The 20,169-nt window shown below is 39.6% G+C and overlaps 1 protein-coding gene across 1 annotated transcript in view; it reads right to left on the bottom strand.

Moving 5' to 3' along the window:
• The window catches only part of LOC126161828 (protein takeout-like), a 179,335-nt gene that overhangs the window by 34,701 nt on the left and 124,465 nt on the right, over positions 1 to 20,169 (bottom strand). Inside the window, exon 3 of the mRNA XM_049917930.1 lies at positions 9,936 to 10,083. Coding sequence (XP_049773887.1) covers positions 9,936 to 10,083 — 148 coding nt within the window. The remainder of the gene's footprint in view (positions 1 to 9,935; positions 10,084 to 20,169) is intronic.

Genomic DNA, 20,169 nt, shown 5'->3' with positions numbered 1-20,169 from the left:
GGTACATCGACAATATTCTATGCCCTGTTTTGTTGGCCATCTGGTAAGCCATCCTGGTCATACACACCTGCAAGATAATGCTCACCCACAGTCAGTAAGAGTTTCTACTAGTTGTCTTCATGCATATTGAACCACACCTTGATGAACAAGGTCGCTGGATGTTTTCCCAATTGAGAAAATTTGGAGCTTTATGGGCACGGCCCTCCAACCAGCTCAGGATTTTAATGATTAGAATTTCAGTGGTGTTTGTTACAGGATTCTAGTGTGAGTCATTTATGAGATCCCATATTTTGATAAGTTCACCACCACACATGTTTGAGCCATTCAGCCTGCATAGTTGCTAGATACAATGCTGGTATGTTTGGTTACTTTATTTATTTATTTATTTACTTATTTGTCCATATAAATCTCTTTTTAAGTACATATATTGTACACAGGATATTGGACAGAAAATCTTTTTAGCTATTGGTTTTTCAAATGTCAAACATATATTTTATAAATTTTTTATGGCAAATTGGATCTATACAATTAATAATTACAAATTTTTGAAATACTGTACATTTATAACTTATTTCCACAATTAAAGATACAAATTACATTTTTTCTTGCGTAAGATACTGTGAGATTGAATAGTAGCAGTTTTTCAGAAGGTAGGATGTCACAGACTTTTTAAAGCTTTGTAATTCGGTAATGTCTTGGTAATCTGTTGTTAAGTTTTGTTCCTGCATGATATACACCTTTTTGGCATAATGTGGTGTTACAACGATTAACATGTATTTCACTGTCTGACCTGGTACTGTAATCATTGACACTTTCGTTTTGAGGAAAAAGGTTTCTTTTTTTTCTCAGTATGCTTTTTTTGACATGCGTGACTACTTCCAGTATATAAATACAGGGAAGGGGTAGGATCTTTAAAGAAAGGTTTGCATGATTTTCTGCTGCTCACTTGTTTCATTATTCTTATAATTGCCTTTTGTTTCCTGAAAACTGTTATGGCCTGATGTACATTTCCCCAGAAAATGATACCGTACTTCAGTATTGAATGTACATGAGCAAAGTATACAGCCCTAACTGTTTCTGCACTAGTACTGTTGTAGAGAATTCTTACGACATAGCTCATTTTTGCTAGTTTTGAATTTAGGGCTGTGATATGAGTGGTCCATTTAAGATTTTCCTGGATATGAATCCCAAGAAATTTAGTTTCATTGACAGCACTAATGTTTTGACTATTGGTTATCTATACATTTTACAGGTTGTGCCGGATTTTTATTTTGATCAGTGTGGAAATTCACCAGTACCGTTTTTTGGGGATTAAGTATTAGCCTGTTTCTGGTAAGTCATTCAGACACTCCTTTTGTAATATCTTTTGCAGATGCAGTAAGATTTTCTTCATTATTCCCTTCAATCAATAGACTGGTATCATCTGCAAACAGTACTGGTTCAGAATCCCTAACGTGTGATGGGAAATCATTAATGTAGACCAAAAAAAGAAAGGGACCTAAAATGGAGCCCTGTGGAACAACATGACTTAGTCTACATGGTTCTGAAAGGTGTACATGGAGTTCATGTCCTTCCATGTACTTAATTTCAGTTGCCTGAGAGCGATATTCCAAACACGATTTAATCCACTGATTTGGCACACCTCTTACACAATACCATTCGAGCTTCCTCAGGAGTATAGAATTATCAATCACATCAAAAGCTTTTGTTACGTCCAAGAATAAACCTGAGATATTTCTGTGGTTGTCCACTGCATTTAAGACATGGTTTATCAGATTAAAGTGGAAGTTTCAATTGATGTCTGTGGTCTGAAGCCATGTTAACATCCAAAAATAATATTATTCTTGTTGAAGAATGTAATTAGTTTCGAAAGGAAGACTTATTCAATAATTTTGGAAACCGCTGACGACAGAGACACAGGTTACCCATAGTTACCCATACATTGATGATCACCTTTTTTATATAGAGGTATCACTTTTGCCATTTTCAGTTGAGGGAAGACACCACATGATAAGGATGAATTGCATATGTCCAATAAAGGTGAAAGTATTTGTCTTGCTGTTATTTTATAATATAATCTGGAATATCATCAATACCAGTTGAATACTTACTCTTCAGTGAATTAATGGTATTTAGGAGCTCTGTTGGGCTTACTGGAGTGAGGAACATGGAAATATTATTTATTTCAATAGCTGAAAGTTCTTTCCATGTTGTATTAGATGGATTTCCAAATTTTTCCTTCAATAATTTTCCAGAAACAGTTGCATAGTAAGAATTGAAACTGTTTGCAAATACCCTACGGTCAGTGACATTCTTGTCATCATGTGATATCATAATATTTTTGTGAGTTGTCTTCTTCCCCGTAAGATCCTGCACAGCTTTCCACATGGACTTAGTTTTATTGGATGACTTCATAATATATTTGTCATTTTCCTTAATGTTTGCCTCCTTTATGACACGTTTCAAAACTAGCTTGTTTTTTGGAAATAATTAATAAATTCTGAACTGCTGCGAGTTTTTGACTGCAGAAAAGGTTCCCGCTTCCTTTTACAAGATACTCTGATACCTGGTGTAACCCAGTTTTTGAATCTATCTGTGCTTTTGGAAATCAATTTCCTTTGTGGAAAAGCTATGTCAAAATTATGCTAGAAAATGTTCAAAAAATGTTCCATCTTTTCATTAGTATTAGAGGTATCACATACTTCTCTCCAAGATTGTTCACTGATTAGGTACTGGATGGCTCTGAGCACTATGGGACTTAACATCTGTGGTCATCAGTCCCCTAGAACTTAGAACTACTTAAACCTAACTAACCTAAGGACATCACACACATCCATGCCCACGGCAGGATTCGAACCTGCGACCGTAGCGGTCGCGCGGTTCCGGACTGAGCGCCTAGAACCGCTAGACCACCGCGGCCGGCTAGGTACTGGAAGTATTCAATATTTTTCCCACTATAAATCCTTTTATGGATAACATTTTCTATACTGGTCGAAATGTGATTTACAGGTATGGTCAGTAATTGTGAAAGGTGGTCACTACAGCTGGTATCAAAGTTTTCTGATGTATGTTTATACATACCTGATGAAGGAGAGTGGCACTAGTTGTAGTTACATGTGTTGGAGAGCTAACAGTAAGACAAAGATTGTAGGCTTTTATAATATTTAAAAACGTTTCCCTGCGAGGGCTATGGCTCAGAAAGTCAATATTAAATCACCACATAGTACCACTGTTTTCCCAGTTGTCATAAGTTTGCCTAACGTAAGGTCCAATTTTTTTTAAAAAAACGCTTATGTTGCTAACAGGAGATCTATACACACATAAAATAATAGTGTTTTCAGACATTAACTCAACAGCTAAGATTTCAAAGTTTCTTTCTCAACCAAGTTTACAAACAGATGCTATACTCGTATAATCTACATTTTCTTTTACATATACACAAGTTCCCCCATGTTTTGATTCCATTCTACAAAAGCAGTTTGCAACGTTAAAATGTAATATTTTAAGTACTGAAAAACTCATTTTGTAACCAATGCTCACAAAAACATAACGCTGAAACATCTTTCCATTCACTATTGAGGAGTATATTTATTTCATCAACTTTGTTTGCTAATGACTGTACATTCTGATGTACAATCTTCAGTCTATATTTGCAATTTAATTCTGCATCACATTTTTTTGTGATACAGTCTACTTCCCTAAAAAAATGTATTTCACCCTTTTTATAAGACATCGCATCTTTCTTTATGACCCATTTGTCCAGAGTACTTTGGACTGCTTCTATATTAAGCCTATTGTGACTCCAGTTTGCTAGACGACAGATTTCTTCAACCAAAAATTGCTTCCCACTGTGATTTAAATGAAGGCCATGGCTGGTGTGCATGGACCTGTCTAACATGCTTACATTTATTAAGTTCACATACAGAAACTTTTTGCATACAGCATCTATCTCTTTGTTTACTCTTTCTATTAGTTTATTTACACATGACCAAGGAGAAGGTCGTATCTGTGTGGTTGATTTACAACAGCTACATTTGTGTTGCCTAATTTGGGTAGCACACTTTCAAGAACAGTGATGAGTTCACTACCTTTATCTCTGGCAACATCATTCGCACCTGCACAAATTAGGACACAGTCTTTTGGGTTAAGGTTTTCACACAACTTTACCACTGTTTTTGTCACTTCTGCAATGCCTGCTCCTGGTTGGACAAAGGCTTGGACACTTGCGTTAGTTTGTGTATCTGCTGCCTTATCTGATATCTGACGTCCATGATTATCGGCAAAAATCAACACTTTTTGTTCTTTTTTGCATACTTGAGGCCAGTCGACTGATTTTTTAATCACATTTCTTTGTTTCGGATGCTACATGCGCGAAAAATTTACAGTGCACGGCTGTTGTTGTTTGTAATTATAATCTGGACTCATATGTCCCTGATTGACATTGTTTGTGGAATCACGTTTGTCATTATAACTATTTGAGGCACTTACTTTATTATTTCCAAGTTTTGTACTGGTTTCCATAGTAGCTCGGGTTCTTCCTTTGATTACATCACTCGTAGCCGATATTTCTTCCAGGTTCAGACGATGCTCGGTTTGTTGAGTTTCACAGCCAAGATGTTGCAGCTGTTTCTACAATAAGGCTACAGTCCTTTTAAGTTCACTGATTTCACTGTTTTTTGCAGTTAAAATGAGACGAAAATCATCGCAATGTTTACATATCGATGTCACTGAATTTGCATTTGCCACGGTTTTTTCACTAGATTTTGATCTTATGATGATTTCGTTTGCGTTTTCTGCTTTAACTTCGGAGCAGTAACATTTTCCAGGTCGAACAACGATACTTTTTTTTTTGCACTGAATACATAAAGACACATTCTTTTTTACGTTTTTCACGGAACTCGATTTTCGTGAACCTTTTCTCACCGCCATCTTGAAACTATAAGTGAGTTTGTATGTTCATTGAGGGCATTGCAACTTGTTAGTCAGTGACAGCCCAAGCAATGAGTGGACAATGATATGTAGCAGTGCAGAAAAAGACAATATGCTCATGGTGTATGGAGAGTATAGGAAGAGTGCAGTTTGTTCTTGAATGGTGTATGCAGCAAGATATCTGAATTATCTCAGCAATTATTTATCAACCTCTTCAATTAGATACATGAAAATGGTAGTGTAACACATAGGCAACATAACAAAAGGAAACAAGTGATGACAGAAGAGAAGGAAATTAACGTTCTTGCTGGTGTTGCAGATGATCCAAATGTTAGCTCCCACACAATCACACACACAAGGAAGTGGAATGAGATAGGCAAGTGTCATATGCATTCTCCATTGATATCACTGCCACATCTGTCTTCATAAAGAGCTGCATGAAAATGATTATGACAATCATGTTAACTTCTGTTACATGGTCATTAAGAGAGGATACTCCAGATATATCAATTGGAGAGAATTTGCATGATATCCCCCAGGTTGGGCATCCAACAACTCTATCAGTCAGTGCCAAGCTGAATTACTATTTGCATAAGGGCATTGGGAATTATTGACTTATTCAATTTATAAAGCTCTTTCTCTTGAATAAATCATCCAATTTTCTGAAGTTGTAATCATTTATTTGTCTGTACATGTATGTCACATCTACCAGTTTCCACTCCATCCCATCCCGTTTGGTTAACTCCTTCATAGTGTGGCAATTTTTCCCTATTTAGAGTATGTTAAAAGCAACAGGTATAGTTAATCTCTGAAGAAATGTGTAAAGCTGTTTCACAGGATCATCAGGCAATGATTGATACCATTAATTCAATAGACAGATGAAACAATTAAATAGGATAATGTAATTGCATATATCCAAAAAACCATCTGTTTCACATTTTTATAAGTTATAATTATGCTTGGTAAGCAGTAAGTGATTAAATTACAACATCTATTTATCTATGTTAATGGCGGTTGAGCTCCGTGGCTCTCAAATAAAGTAAATGATTAAATATACTGTCCACTCTCAAATTCTGGAATAAGAATGTGTTCAATATTGAATAAACAACTAAGATATAGTGTATGAAATATTGATTTTATGGAGCATTATATAAAAACAAATGAAGGTGGATAAGAGCAATTGAACAAGGAAAATTAACTGATCAAAAATTGTATAATTACTTACAAAAACCTTTGCACCACAAAAGAAAAAAATTAAAATTAAAATCATAGTAGTTGGTCTTTATATATCAAAGTTAGTCATTTGACAGACTATTTTCCTATCCAGAAATTCCGATACAGAAATCCTGTAGAGCACTTGCCCGGAAAGGCATAGGTCCCGAGTTCGAGTTGCAGCCTGGCATACAGTTTTAATCTCCCAGGGAGTTTTTTTTTATTTTCCTCTTGGTTGGTAGACAAATTTTGATTTAAATATAATTTTAGCAGAAGTTATAAATTACTACAGCATCATATTTGATAAATCAAAACACGCTGCATGCTGCAAGAAAAGTAAATATGCCATTTGCTACAGCAGAGAAACTATTCACTGTCTCAGGAAAAGCATTTAAGAATTCATTAAAAAGGAGTTTGATGTTATTGATTTCTGGAAGATCCTTGGGAACTTGAGATGTACATTCAATCAAGAGCAAAAGAAAGAATTCTTAAAGGTGTTTTTCACATGGGAGAATTTACCCCACCCGTCATTTTAGCTCGTTGACCGGAATAAACGACCACGTTCATTCAAAAAAGAGAAAAAGATGACAGGCAAGGATTTTGTGAGACAGTTTACAGAATATCTTGTTTATATCTTCCTCTGCTAGGATACAGAAGAAATTTGTTTTGAAGCATGCTATTCCAATGTTTCCACATGTAAATAAAAGAAGGATCCATAGCAACACAGACTGCATATAGCAGTTTTTCAATAGCAAAAGGATATGCTGTGACCCACAGGTTTAAAAATGACTACAGAAATTCTGGGGTACAGGGTGAAGCTACACAAAGAACAATTAACATTTCTAAATATTTCAGTAAGGACCTGGACAGTGACAGAAAAGTTTATTTGTTCAGGAGAACTTTGTTAGCTCACAGGATTACTTGCAAATTTTTGAGAACTCCCTGATGTGAGTGATGTACTACTTTAATATATATATTAATATCTCCTTAATAATATCCAATTTTATAATGAATTAATGGTAAGAAAAGTATTTCAGGTCCTGTAACATTTTAGGTAGCACATATGAGGTAAATCTGAGAAAGAATGGCATACACTACCTACAAATTAGCAAGCATGACTTGAAAAAAAATACTAATACTAATAATGATTAACATGCATTACACAAAGAGAAGAATGATTGAATATCTTTGCAAATTAGTGATATTCCCATAGGAGACTGGATCTAAATAGATAATAAATAACCAGTTTTCAATTTATCAGACAGTGGCAGATATGTATAATTTATACATCCTGTCGACATCTTCCAGAACCTCATTGACTCTCTTTCTGCGTGTCTCGTAGCAGTCCACGCTGCAGAAGGTAATTTATTCAAGCTTTTGACAGGTAGTCTCATTAATATGACTGGACAGGGTATAGGAGAAACCTCCAGGAAATAAACTACTATGGGAAACTATAAATAGATCTTGATAGAATATATTATTCACAACTGGCTTAAAAATCTATAATATTGATATTGACCTGTTGGTAGTCAATATATCAAAGATGGTAGCTTAGCTTGAAAGAAGTGACAGAAAACATATTGAAACAAAAAATACAGATAGAAGCAGGTGGGGAGATTGTAAGAACACGTAAATATTATATAATGAGATTAACTGTAAAATACTCAGTAGTACTGACTCAACAAGAAAAACTTGAAGGTAACTTACGTTAATTGTTTTCTTGAAAGTGAAGTTAAAAAATTCGTCACAAAAAGTGTGATAAACTATGATATGCCACAATGTTTAAAAACTAATAGGTTCTTCCACCTTCTTAAACTGTTATAAAAGATTTTTCCATCAAAATGGATATAACAGAAAAACTGCGAATGAACTGTAGCTCTACACAGAAGCTGTGATATATGCTACAGTATTTGTTGTTAAATGATGAAATCTGTACTTAACTTTGTTCCATGCTCAATTATGCATGCATTTTAGTATTTGCTCTTGAAGCTAAACTAGAGAAACTCTTACAAATCTGATCAAATGATGGTTGGAAACCTGCTATAATATATGCCCATTTTGGCGTGCAAAACCGTCTTGTCATAAGTGAATTAATTATGTGTTAGTGGAACATCTCTTTTTCTGAATAAAATGTTTAATTTGTTATCGTCTTCTAGCATGTTAAAGATTATGAGACGATTTTGACTTCCAGTTTGGATCAAGTACTATTCAAAGAACTGCAGATTCCAGAATTTTCAAATGAAAAAAAAAGTCTGAACAATTGTCATCCTAACGAATGTCCGCAAGCATTACACAGAAAAATGCCAAGTACCTCATCCATATGATTTTTGCTATTCCTTACTACTACGAGGGTGAGTCAAATGAAAACCTTAAATAGTTTTTTAAATATTATTTATTGTGCAGAAGCTGTATCACTTTTCAATATAATCTCCCCCACGCTCAATGCAAGTCCTCCAGCGCTTACAAAGTGCATAAATTCCTTTAGAAAAAAATTCTTTTGGTAGTCTGCACAACCACTCATGCACTGCGTGGCGTACCTCTTCATCAGAACGGAACTTCTTTCCTCCCATTGCGTCTTTGAGTGGTCCAAACATATGGAAATCACTTGGGGCAATGTCTGGTGAGTATGGTGGGTGAGGAAGACACCCAAAATGCAGGTCTGTGATTACTGCAACTGTTGTACGGTCAGTGTGGGACATTTCATTGTCATGTTGCAAAAGGACACCGGCTGACAGCAATCCACGTCGCTTTGATTTGATTGCAGGCCTCAGATGATTGTTTAGGAGATCTGTGTATGATGCACTGGTGACAGTGGTCCCTCTATGCATGTAATGCTCCAAACTGACGCCTTTTTCGTCCCAAAATAGTCAGCATAACCTTCCCTGCTGATGGTTCTGTTCAAAACTTCTTTGGTTTTGGTGATGAGGAATGGCGCCATTCCTTGCTCGCTGTCTTCGTTTCCAGTTGGTAGAAGTGAACCTAGGCTTCGTCCCCAGTAACGATTCTTGCAAGGAAGCCATCACCTTCTCGTTCAAAGCGCCGAAGAAGTTCTTCACAAGCATCAATACGTCGTTCTCTCATTTCAGGTGTCAGCTGCTGTGGCACCCATATTGCAGACACTTTGTGAAACTGCAGCACATCATGCACAATGTGGTGTGCTGACCCATGACTAGTATGTAAACATGCTGCAATGTCATTCACTGTCACTCGGCGGTTTTCCTTCACTATAGCTTCAACTGCTGCAATGTTCTGTGGAGTCATAACTCGTTGTGCCTGACCTGGACGAGGAGCATCTTCCACTGAAGTCACACCATTTGCGAACTCCCTACTCAATTCGTAGACTTGCTGCTGTGACAAACGTGCATCACCGTACTGAACCTTCATTCGTCGATGAATTTCAATAGGTTTCACACCTTCACTACGTAAAAACCGAATAACAGAACGCTGTTCTTCCCTGGTGCAAGTCGCCAAGTGGGGCGGCCATCTTTATACTGATACTGCGACGGTATGTGTGCATCTGCACTATGCTGCCACCTACACACCATTCTGCACACTTTTTGTAGCACGCTTACCAACTTACAGCATAACGGCGCGAAATTTCGATTTGTTAATACAAATTTAAGGTTTTCATTTGACTCACCCTCGTACAAGCACTAAGGTACGTATATCTGTTGATAATAAATGTTTTAGTTGCATTTTTTAGTTAAATTTACTCTAAGAAACTCTTTAGAGTTAGAAACGTTACACATTTTCGTAAATGTAGAAGATTTTGTGCCTCAAGCTCAGCAGCATACCTAACGTCATCGATGCTTGTGTCAGCAAGCCCATAGACAGTTCCGTTGTTGGCGACGAAGGCCAGCCCCAGCGGCCCCGAGCCTTCGTCCACAGCCAGCGTATCGATGCGCAACGGGTTCAGCGATGGGATACGGTACTGACGGTCCCCTGAAACAATACCAAGGCACGTTACCATAGCGTGGATACACTGTATTGCCGGAGAGCATAGTACACAGAAAGGAAAGCAAATTGTGGAAGTTTACAAATATATGTCCCTTCTGCAATAGGTAGACACAAAATTTTAAATTTCGTCTTGAAAAATAAAATTACATAATTTTGCTTTTGTTTGTTTGGAGGTTTATAACGGTAGTCATGGTATACAGTGATGTGTCCGTCACAAAGTCGTAGCATGTCGCTACAGGAATTATAAGGGGCAATCAAAAAATTTTCGTTCGAAGGCCGTACGACCATAACTGGTTTGTCAGTCAGGTAAAATCGGCTTGAGCTTTGAAGTAATCATTCCGCTGACGCAGCAGGTTAGAAATAACTTTTGGGAAAACACCGTGCCCTGCTGCTTGAAGGAATCCGTAACTGATAATGAATTGAAAACCTCAGCTGCCGACAGGTGATGTTGATATACCTCGATGGGGACAGCTGAAAATGTGTGCCCCGACTGGGACTCGAACCCGGGATCTTCTGCTCACATGGCAGACGCTGAGCCACCGAGGACACAGATGAATAACGCGACTGCAGGGACTTATCCCTTGCACGCTCCCCGTGAGATCCACATTCCCAATTGTCCACAATCTACATACGTAATGTTTCTAATAGCCGTAATTTCAATTAATTATCGTTTATTCTGGAGAAGCTGCACGGTCATCAGTCGTATCTGTTCTTTCGGGAACAGTTACTGTCTACAAATCCGTAACTGCCTGGTGCACATTCTCGCTCCGCAGTAATCGTCGACTCTTCAAGGCGTTTTTTAAGGGACCGAATGAGCGAGAATCGCACGGTGATAGATCATGGTGGGTGCTCGAGTTTCTCCCAATTGAGTTGGAATAACTTCTGCTTTACAACATTTGCGATAGGCGGACGTGCGTCATCATGAAGGAGCAACATCCCTCGTCGCACACCATTCCACAACAGAGGTGTTCGACAGACATGCTGCCCCTTGCACATTCTTCGTTCTCCAGTGGATGGCTACCGGTGTTCGTCTTTCCACAGCCAAGAAAATAATAAAAGCAGGTCGGTCCTGTTCGGACGCGTTTGATAATAACGTTGCACCTTTCCACATTTACCTCAGGCACATCGGAAAGACATGATGCCGCATTGATCCCTTGCGTATATGTCAGTGCTTATGTATTTGCGCATCAGAGTCGCTGTGCGTTGCATATACGCTGTAGTGTAGCCCCTAAACGGAAACTTTTTGATCACCCTCTTACAAAACAAAATAGCGCAGCCTTTTAATAGGAAGGAGACAGGCTGGACCAGTTTGCTAGTCCGGCCCACGAACAATGGCATTCCGTGCAAGGACGAAGACTGCATTGTAGCCGGTTCCAAGCGACAGTTTCGGTAAGCGCAATTTCTGATGAAAGCATGTATCCCGCAAATTCTGTGTCTCGTTTGCTTGTGTTCAGTTTGTCGTTCAGGGTCACCGTGAGTCATGACAACTAGCGACAAATGGAATAAAAATTCACTATATAACTCTATACGACCGCGTATAACGCTCGCATTGTGTACAACATTCACAAGAAAGCGCTCAGAACACCAATGAACACGAGACGTAGGTGTGCAGAACAAGCCTAAATTCAATAGCCATCGTTCGTTACTCCAACGCAACGGTGTACTAGGCGTGCAGAATGTTCCAGCGAATAAAATAAAATTCAAATAAGTAATTTTATTTTTTCGGAATAGTAATTAAATCTAATTAAATAAATATGAGACGCCTCATAGAGAAGGAAAGTAATTAAAAGTTCTTAAGCCCGTAGATGATTTGGTTGTGCGGTAAGGGACGCCTAAAGCGGCCAGGGCAGGTAAAGAGCAAGTGATCACTTCGTTTTATTCTCTCGGAGATGGCTGCAGTCTAGTGGCGAACATGTAAGACTACTGGAAGGGACTTCAGAAAGTTTATTGGCGATAGCTGCACGTGCTCCTCTGCAATGAAATATTTTGTGTTTTCTGATGTAAGGCAAGTGATAAATTAATTTTCATATTTGAAAAATATATACAGGGTGAAGAAAAATTCGCGCACTAGGACTTCAGAACGGGATTTCTCACGTACTAGCAATATAAAAACGTCTCTCACAAGATTTCGTCCTCCGCATATTTCGGCCAGTAAACGGACGTTAGAGATAGACAATCTGGCAACACTGTAACCACATGTACAGTGATGACCTCTGTCAGAAGGTTGCAATTGAGCTGTGCAGTTGGTGTATTTTAGCCTATTGCGTTTTTGGCTAACATTCAGGAGGTCGAGAGTTCGAGTCTGGGCTGAGGTCTATTTGTTTTTATTTGCTAAAACTAGTCTGCGTGGTACAGTATTTGGCGTCTTAATCGTCATACAGCAATTACAGTGGGTCTTCTACAAGACATTTGCAGTTACGTACTACAAACACACAAATGGAAATACAATCGTTTTCGTTGATCAGCTTTTAAAGAAACCTTTTGTACGATGTGGAAGCAAATTGTTACGCGCCACTGAATCTACTAGAGTCCAAACTTGTTTTGTATACGTACCCTTCTCCAATGGTCCCATCGATTAGTACCAACTATTATTCTTACAACATTCAGGTCAATCACATTTCGTTAGGATCTTACGTCACCAGTAGGGCTAGCAACGTGCTTTGCAAATAATTTCGATGGGACCGTTAGGGGAGAGTACACACAAACCAGGTTTGGTATCTGGTAGATGAAGTGGCGCGAAAGAATTGGAGTCCACGAGTTGCGAAAGGCTTTTTTAAAAGCTAAGCAATGAAAACGATTGCAATTCCATTTCCGTGTTTGTAGTATGTAGGTGCAAATGTTTTGTAGAAGACCCAAGTAATCTCTGTATGACGATTTAGACGGCAGGTACCGTACCACGCAGACTACTTTTTTCAAATAAAAACAAATAAGTCTCAACCCAGAATCGAACCATCGCCCTCCTCCACGTTAACCCAAAACTCTATCCATTGCACCGACTGCCCAGCACTGATGTATTTGCTGATAGAGGCAATTAGCGTACACGTGATTACAGAGTTGCCACATTGCCAATCTTTAACATCTATTTACTGCCCGAAATAGGCGCAGGACAAAATTTTGTGACGGACATTTTTGAATTGTCAGTATCTGAGGACTCGCGCTGTGCGAAGTCCGAGTGCTCGATTTTGTCTTCACCCTGTATATTGAGACAGTTAATTGTTAAAATGCCGGTAAAGCGAATTATTTTAGCCTTCGATGCCACGTGTTTACGAATTGTCCATGTTATGTCATTTCCATAGCTGGACGACGTTAACCAAAACGTTAACTTTGCTAATCCTCAATGTTTTACCAAAAAAGTTAATCTCGTTAAATGTTAAAGCGTTGCTCTACAGAAGAATTATCGGTAGTTAAAGTTAATCGTTACCTCGTTACTGCTGATACCAACGAGTACGTAATAATCGTAATGTGTCTACTGTTAAAATGATGTCTGTCTGTGGATTAGGCTTTAAAGGTCTGTACAAGAAAGACTACAAAACCATTCATGAAAATAAAAGATAAGATTATATTTCTTGTCAAAATGAAATTTCTCGAAGTAATGGTTCGTACTCGTAAGTAGGCTAGTTTGAATTTCAATGAAAAACTATTCTCTTATTTAATGAGATGTTGCTTTAATCCAATACGTCCATCAACAAACTCGACTGCCTAATGTTCTCCTCGAAATTGAACTTTTACTGGTGTTTAAAGATTTTATTTGCTGCTCAAAGGACTTCCATTTGACGGCGTGTAAGGGAATCACGTTCGAGACAAAAAAAAAAATTTCTATGCATTGGTCCACACTGGCTTGAGACACGCTGCTGCCAGTTGCTGAAATGCCAAAAGACTGTCCAAAGCTCCTCTGTTATCAGAGTACTACCTCTGGCTCTGCTGTCTATAGAGTCTATCTGAATGCCCAAGATTTATTTTTCATTTTGGCTCACCTCGAACTGACTCTGCCTTCGCTGTTTCACTGTGCATACTGCGATTCATATGCTCTCCTTGTGGGTTGTTTCAAATAAACTCATGCTCATAAATTAAGAATAATGCTGATACATGGTAAAACAACGCTCTGGTGGACGGTTTGCGGGTTTAAATCACCTCGAGGTATGACCATGCGGTACATTTGACCTGCGGTCGTCGCACGGGTACGCTGGCAGCAGTCCACGTACGCAGAGATGTGTTGGTGCAGAGTACGGTGCAGAGAGTAAATGTGCAGACGTTCTCAGACGTGCTGATGGTGACTGTGTGTTGAAAATGGCTCAAAGAACACATATTGATGATGTTATGAGGGGTAGAATACTAGGGAGACTGGAGGCTGGTCAAACACAGCAGGTCGTAGCACGGGCCCTCCGTGTGCCATAAAGTGTGATCTCAAGATTATGGCAACGATTCCAAGAGACAGGAAACGGGACGTCCACAGCGTACAACACCACAAGAAGACCGATATCTCACCACCAGTGCCCGCAGACAGCCACAGAGTACTGCAGGTAGCCTTGCTTGAGACCTTACCGCAGCCACTGGGACAGTTGTCTCCGGACACACAGTCTACAGACGACTGAACAGACATGGTTTATTCGCCTGGAGATCTGCAAGGTGCATTCCACTGACCTCTGGTCACAGGAGAGCACGTAAAGCCTGGTGTCAAGAACACAGTACAAGGACACTGAAACGGTGGTCCCAGGTTATGTTCACGGATGAGTCCAGGTATAGTGTGAACAGTGATTCTCGCCGGGTTTTCATCTGGCGTGAACCAGAAACCAGATAACAACACCTTAATGTCTTGAAAGGGACCTGTGTGGAGGTCGTGGTTTGATGGTGTGGGGTGGGATTATGATTGGTGCACATACACCCCTGCATATCTTTGACAGAGGAACTATAACAGGTCAGGTGTATCGAGACGTCATTTTGCACCAGTATGTTCGCCTTTTCAGGGGTGCAGTGGGTCCCACCTTCCTCCTGATGGATGATAACGCACGGCCCCACCGAGCTGCCATCGTGGAGGAGTACCTTGAAACAGAAGATATCAGGCGAATGGAGTGGCCTACCTGTTCTCCAGACCTAAACCCCATCGAGCACGTCGGGGATGCTCTCGGTCGACGTATCGCTGCACTTCTTCAAACCCCTACGATACTTCAGGAGCTCCCGCAGGCACTGGTGCAAAATGGGGGGCTATACCCCAGCAGCTGCTCGACCACTTGATGCAGAGTATGCCAACCCGTTGTGCGACCTGTGTACGTGTGCATGGCGATCATATTCCATATTGATGTCGAGGTACATGCGCAGGGAACAGTGGCGTTTTGTAGCACATGTGTTTCGAGACGGTTTTCTCAACTTATCATCAATAGCGTGGACTTACAGGTCTGTGTCGTGTGTGTTCCCTATGTGCTTAAGCTATTAGCGCCAATTTTGTGTAGTACCACGTTATGTGGCACCACATTCTGCAATTATCCTTAATTTGTGAGCATGAGTGTAGTTAACGCTTAAATTGTTCCATGACCTATAAGGTGGGCTCATCAGGACCCCAATATTTGTTTATTCAAAATGTTCAATTAAAATCAAAATCATTTTTTTAAAACCACACATCATATGTAAAGGTATCTAAATCGGATTAAACACAATAAATGTAAATATTTATTTTATAGAAAAGTGTATTCAACAAAACGCAAAACTGTAAAAATTAAAATTACAAAATATTAAACATTAAAATTAAAACATATGTACACGAAAAATTAAAAAAAAACAGTGATTGATTTCTGTTATTTACTATATAAGGAACATAAAAAATTCGACAAAAGATAATTGCCGGCCGGAGTTGCCGGGCGGTTCTAGGCGCTACAGTCTGGAGCCGAGCGACCGCTAAGTTCGCAGATTCGAATCATGCCTCGGGCATGGATGTGTGTGATGTCCTTAGGTTAGTTAGGTTTAATTAGTTCTAAGTTCTAGGTGACTGATGACCTCAGAAGTTAAGTCGCATAGTGCTCAGGGCCCTTTGAACAAAAGATAATTCAAAAAAGTATTATGCAAATCACAAACGTTATTACAGTCAGTCTTCACAGACACTCTTGGGACAATCCATGCATATTGGTGTATTGCAACGAGCACAGTAAAATTTTGCTTTTTTGTCCCTGCTCCTTGGGCACTACCCACACCTTGTTCTTTTACCAGCTACAGCTGAGGGCTTTGGGATTTGGTAATTTACCAACCTAGCAATCGATTGTCTAAGATCTCGCGGAAAGCGCAAATTGGTGACCCTCCTTTGAAGTTGCGGTTATACCAGCTTCCTCGCCAAATTTTTAATAAAGTCAGACCTTGATAATTGTCTATTTTCCAGCAAGAATGAATAAATCACATATGAATTTACAGAAGAAGTGTTCAACATTGCGTAAAAGACAGTAAGGGGCCACCTCCGGCTTCTTCTGTTTGTAGAGTATACTGTGCACTGCTCGTCAAGAGCATCGATTCCTCCTTTCGTGGCATTATAATGATGTATTATTTCAGGCTTTCCAGTTAAAGGAAACTAAAACCACTGCCTTTTTTGATTTGGGGACATAGGATACTAGAGTCATATTTTCCCCAAAGCCAAAAACTGATATTCCTGATTTCCTTGCTTTTGAGGGAACAAATTCCTTTGGGATTTCTTTTTTACCTTTCTTCAAAGTCCCAACATAAGTAATGCCCCTTTTTCTCAACCCCCTCACAACTTTAATGGATGAGAACCAATTGTCAGCCGTGATATTGCGGTTGTTTCCTTCGACTGATTTTGTCAACCTAAGGACAGTCTGCATTAGTTTTGACAATTTTTCTCTTCTTCTGACAAAATATTACTATCACTTCCATTGGCAGCATAAATGTATCAATCCAAAACATAATGAGTTTTTGCATCATTGATTGCAAGAATTTTTAGACCGTATTTTCTTGGCTTATTTGGAATATACATTCTAAATTTACACCTGTCTCGAAAGACAATAAGCATTTCATCGATGCATGCTTGGTCACTAATAGAATAATTTTCTTTACAACTGTTTTTAGAAATTGATGAAATATATGAGAAATTGCTGCGCTTGTGTCTGTTTTTGTACGCTCTTGTTCAGTAACTGAGTCGACAAAGCGGAGGGCAGCTAAAATTATTCCAAATATTTTCTCTGACATGATGCATCTAAAAATTTCTCTGCCAGTTCCGTCAGTTGCAAAAATTGAGTTCAAATCCTCGTCTTTTGATTTGAAAATAGCCGTGAAAAAGAGAAAGTCAAGGAATGCTTTCAACCCCACTATATCTGCTACCAAACACTTGTTAGCCGGCCGCGGTGGTCTAGCGGTCCTAGGCGCTCAGTCCGGGACCGCGCGACTGCTACGGTCGCAGGTTCGAATCCTGCCTCGGGCATGGATGTGTGTGATGTCCTTAGGTTAGTTAGGTTTAAGTAGTTCTAAGTTCTAGGGGACTGATGACCACAGATGTTAAGTCCCATAGTGCTCAGAGCCATTTTGAACCAAACACTTGTTATCCGTAAAGGTATTTTTTATGGCCTCCATTTTTTTATTCGAGCATAATAATACATCATCTAAAATATCATTTGTAAAAATACAAACCCAGCAGCTAGCCCAGAGCAACTTTTTCCAAGTAGTTTAGCAGGGTCTATAATACCTGGTAAAAGGACAATCATATTGTGGGAACAGGTTCGTACATTTATGGCAGTCGGAGTGGTACACCACTTGAACCTATTTTTTCCAAAATAATTCTGATCTGTCATGCCCTGAGATGCAACATTCTCCTGCACACCGCATCCTTGTTCTAAATTTTCCAAAGAAATGCCTGATTCGGCTTCTTATTCCTGATTGTCATCGGTCCCATAATCTAACTCCGAATTCGAATCATGGTCACTTTCCAAATCTGGATCAAAGCCCTGGTCACTTCCGCAATCGCTCATAGCAACTTCCAGCCATTCCAGAAAATTGGGCTCATTAACATTCATCGGCTGTCGCTGTGAATATTCCATTTTTGACCGAAACAATATCAATTATTTTTAATAAAAATGTTTCACTAATGGTATGGTGGGCTCACACGGACCCCACGCTCCACTAATAATTGAATAAAACTACTAAATCACTTACCGCAGAACAACCACTTCTGTCAACAGCTCAGAAGCTACTGCCTGAGGGGTACTGTGAACCACAGCTCCTAATAGCGGCCCCTATGGGAATTGCAGAATAAATGAAACAGGCTGGGGCTCCCGGGACCCCACCGTACTGGTCACGGTTTAAGGCTTGAAGTTTGAGCACTAATTATTATTTTTTTAGGCAAGCACAGTTTACAATCGAAAAGTATTTCTTCTCCCGATCTGGATAAAAATTGAGCGTAATCACCTAAATGTAACCATGAATTCTCACCAGTTGTAGAGCTAGCATCCGATTCCATGATTGTTTCCACAGTCAGTCCACTAACAAAAAGTGGTATTTAACGGGAACTCAGTAAACGAACAACAATTAACAGCCAACACTTCGTTATTCTCGCTCGCACTCGATTGTTTACATCACTCGCGAACACCCCGACGTAGTCATACACCTACATCAACCTAACTTGTCAGAACACCGTTTCCGCAGGCGGCGCTGCGTCATTTCTGTCATAAATAGAAGCTACTTAATTAACGATTAACGAACTCAAAGAATGTTAAGGGAAGTTAAAGATTTCGTTGAAGTTTTTCTTAAATTAACTTAAAAGTTAATCCATTACCCGAAAAGTTAACATAGTTATTTAACTATTAACGGATTTACGGTCTTAAAAAAGGAGGACTGGCCTTAATGTCTTCCGACACCCAGGTCATTAGAGACGGAGCACTAAGTCAGATTGTGTGAAGGATGGGGAAGGAAACCGGTCTTGCCTTTCAAAGGGACCATCCCGGCATCTGACTGGAGTGATTTAGTGAAATTCACGGAAAATCTAAATCTGAATGGTCGGACGTGGGCTTGAACCGTCGTTCTCCCGACTCTGTGTCCAGTGTCCAGTGTATTCATCACAGCATCACCCCACTCGGTGTTAACGGTCTTACGCCCAGCTATGATCATTTCATGTTCGGACAACATTTAGCGTAATGTTGTCCTATCTCGCGTAACAGCCAGTTGCCTGACAGGGCCAAATGTTCGCTTTGCGGGAATATGTATTTTGTAATGTATTTACCTTGTTTCAAAACAACGGAATTACTACTTAGACACGAGTAGGCCTGCTTTGTTGAATAATCGGTTTTCTGCCGGTTATTCGCGTCTTTCTTGCACGATATTTCATTAGCGTGACACGCAGTCTGCTTCAGGTGCTGTCTGATACTGATTCCAGTGTCGAGCGGCTGTAGTGTTGTTACCTTCAGGTCGTTGGAGTTCAGATTGCCGCTCAAGAGTCGGTAGGACTTCCTCAGGTATTGGGTATGTTGTCTGAGGTAGAGGTACCATTTTAAGTGTGTCCTTTATTACATGTACTGGGCTATTTCCTCTTACTCCATCTGTATACTCGTGTTCCCTCGAGTCTTGATGTTGCCTCCGCTGCGTCTTCAGAGAATCGAGTGCCGGGTTCCAGAAAGAGCTCAGCTGGAAACCGGTGTCACGATTAACGAGATTCTCCGTGATCTTAAGCTCAATAGATTCTTTGGTGACAATATCCCAGTATCTCGACGTTTGTGTTAGAATCTTGGCATCATAGAGTGACTTAATTTTACACAATGCTCAGCAAGCGCTGACTTGGTTGCCTGCCAGTCTGATGTGCCTTTGAACCTGATGTCAACAGTCCTAATCGTCTGGCCGATGTATGCCATACGGCATTCAGATGGTATGTCGTGAACGCCTGGTTTCTGTAGACCCGGGTCATCCTTTACACTCCTTAGCAGAGCCTTAACCTTGGCGGGTGGATGGAATACGCTCTTGATGTTATGTCTAAGGAGACTTTTGCTGATTTTGGTAGATATCGGTTCGACATATGGCAAATATGCAACCTAATTCCTTTCTTCTTGTACCTCTTCAGGAACTTCAGTACTTTTTGAACATCTCGAGAAGAGT

The sequence above is a fragment of the Schistocerca cancellata genome, chromosome 2, assembly GCF_023864275.1.
Source record: "Schistocerca cancellata isolate TAMUIC-IGC-003103 chromosome 2, iqSchCanc2.1, whole genome shotgun sequence".
NCBI lineage: Eukaryota > Metazoa > Arthropoda > Insecta > Orthoptera > Acrididae > Schistocerca > Schistocerca cancellata.
This window is presented reverse-complemented; position numbering and strand designations above follow the sequence as displayed.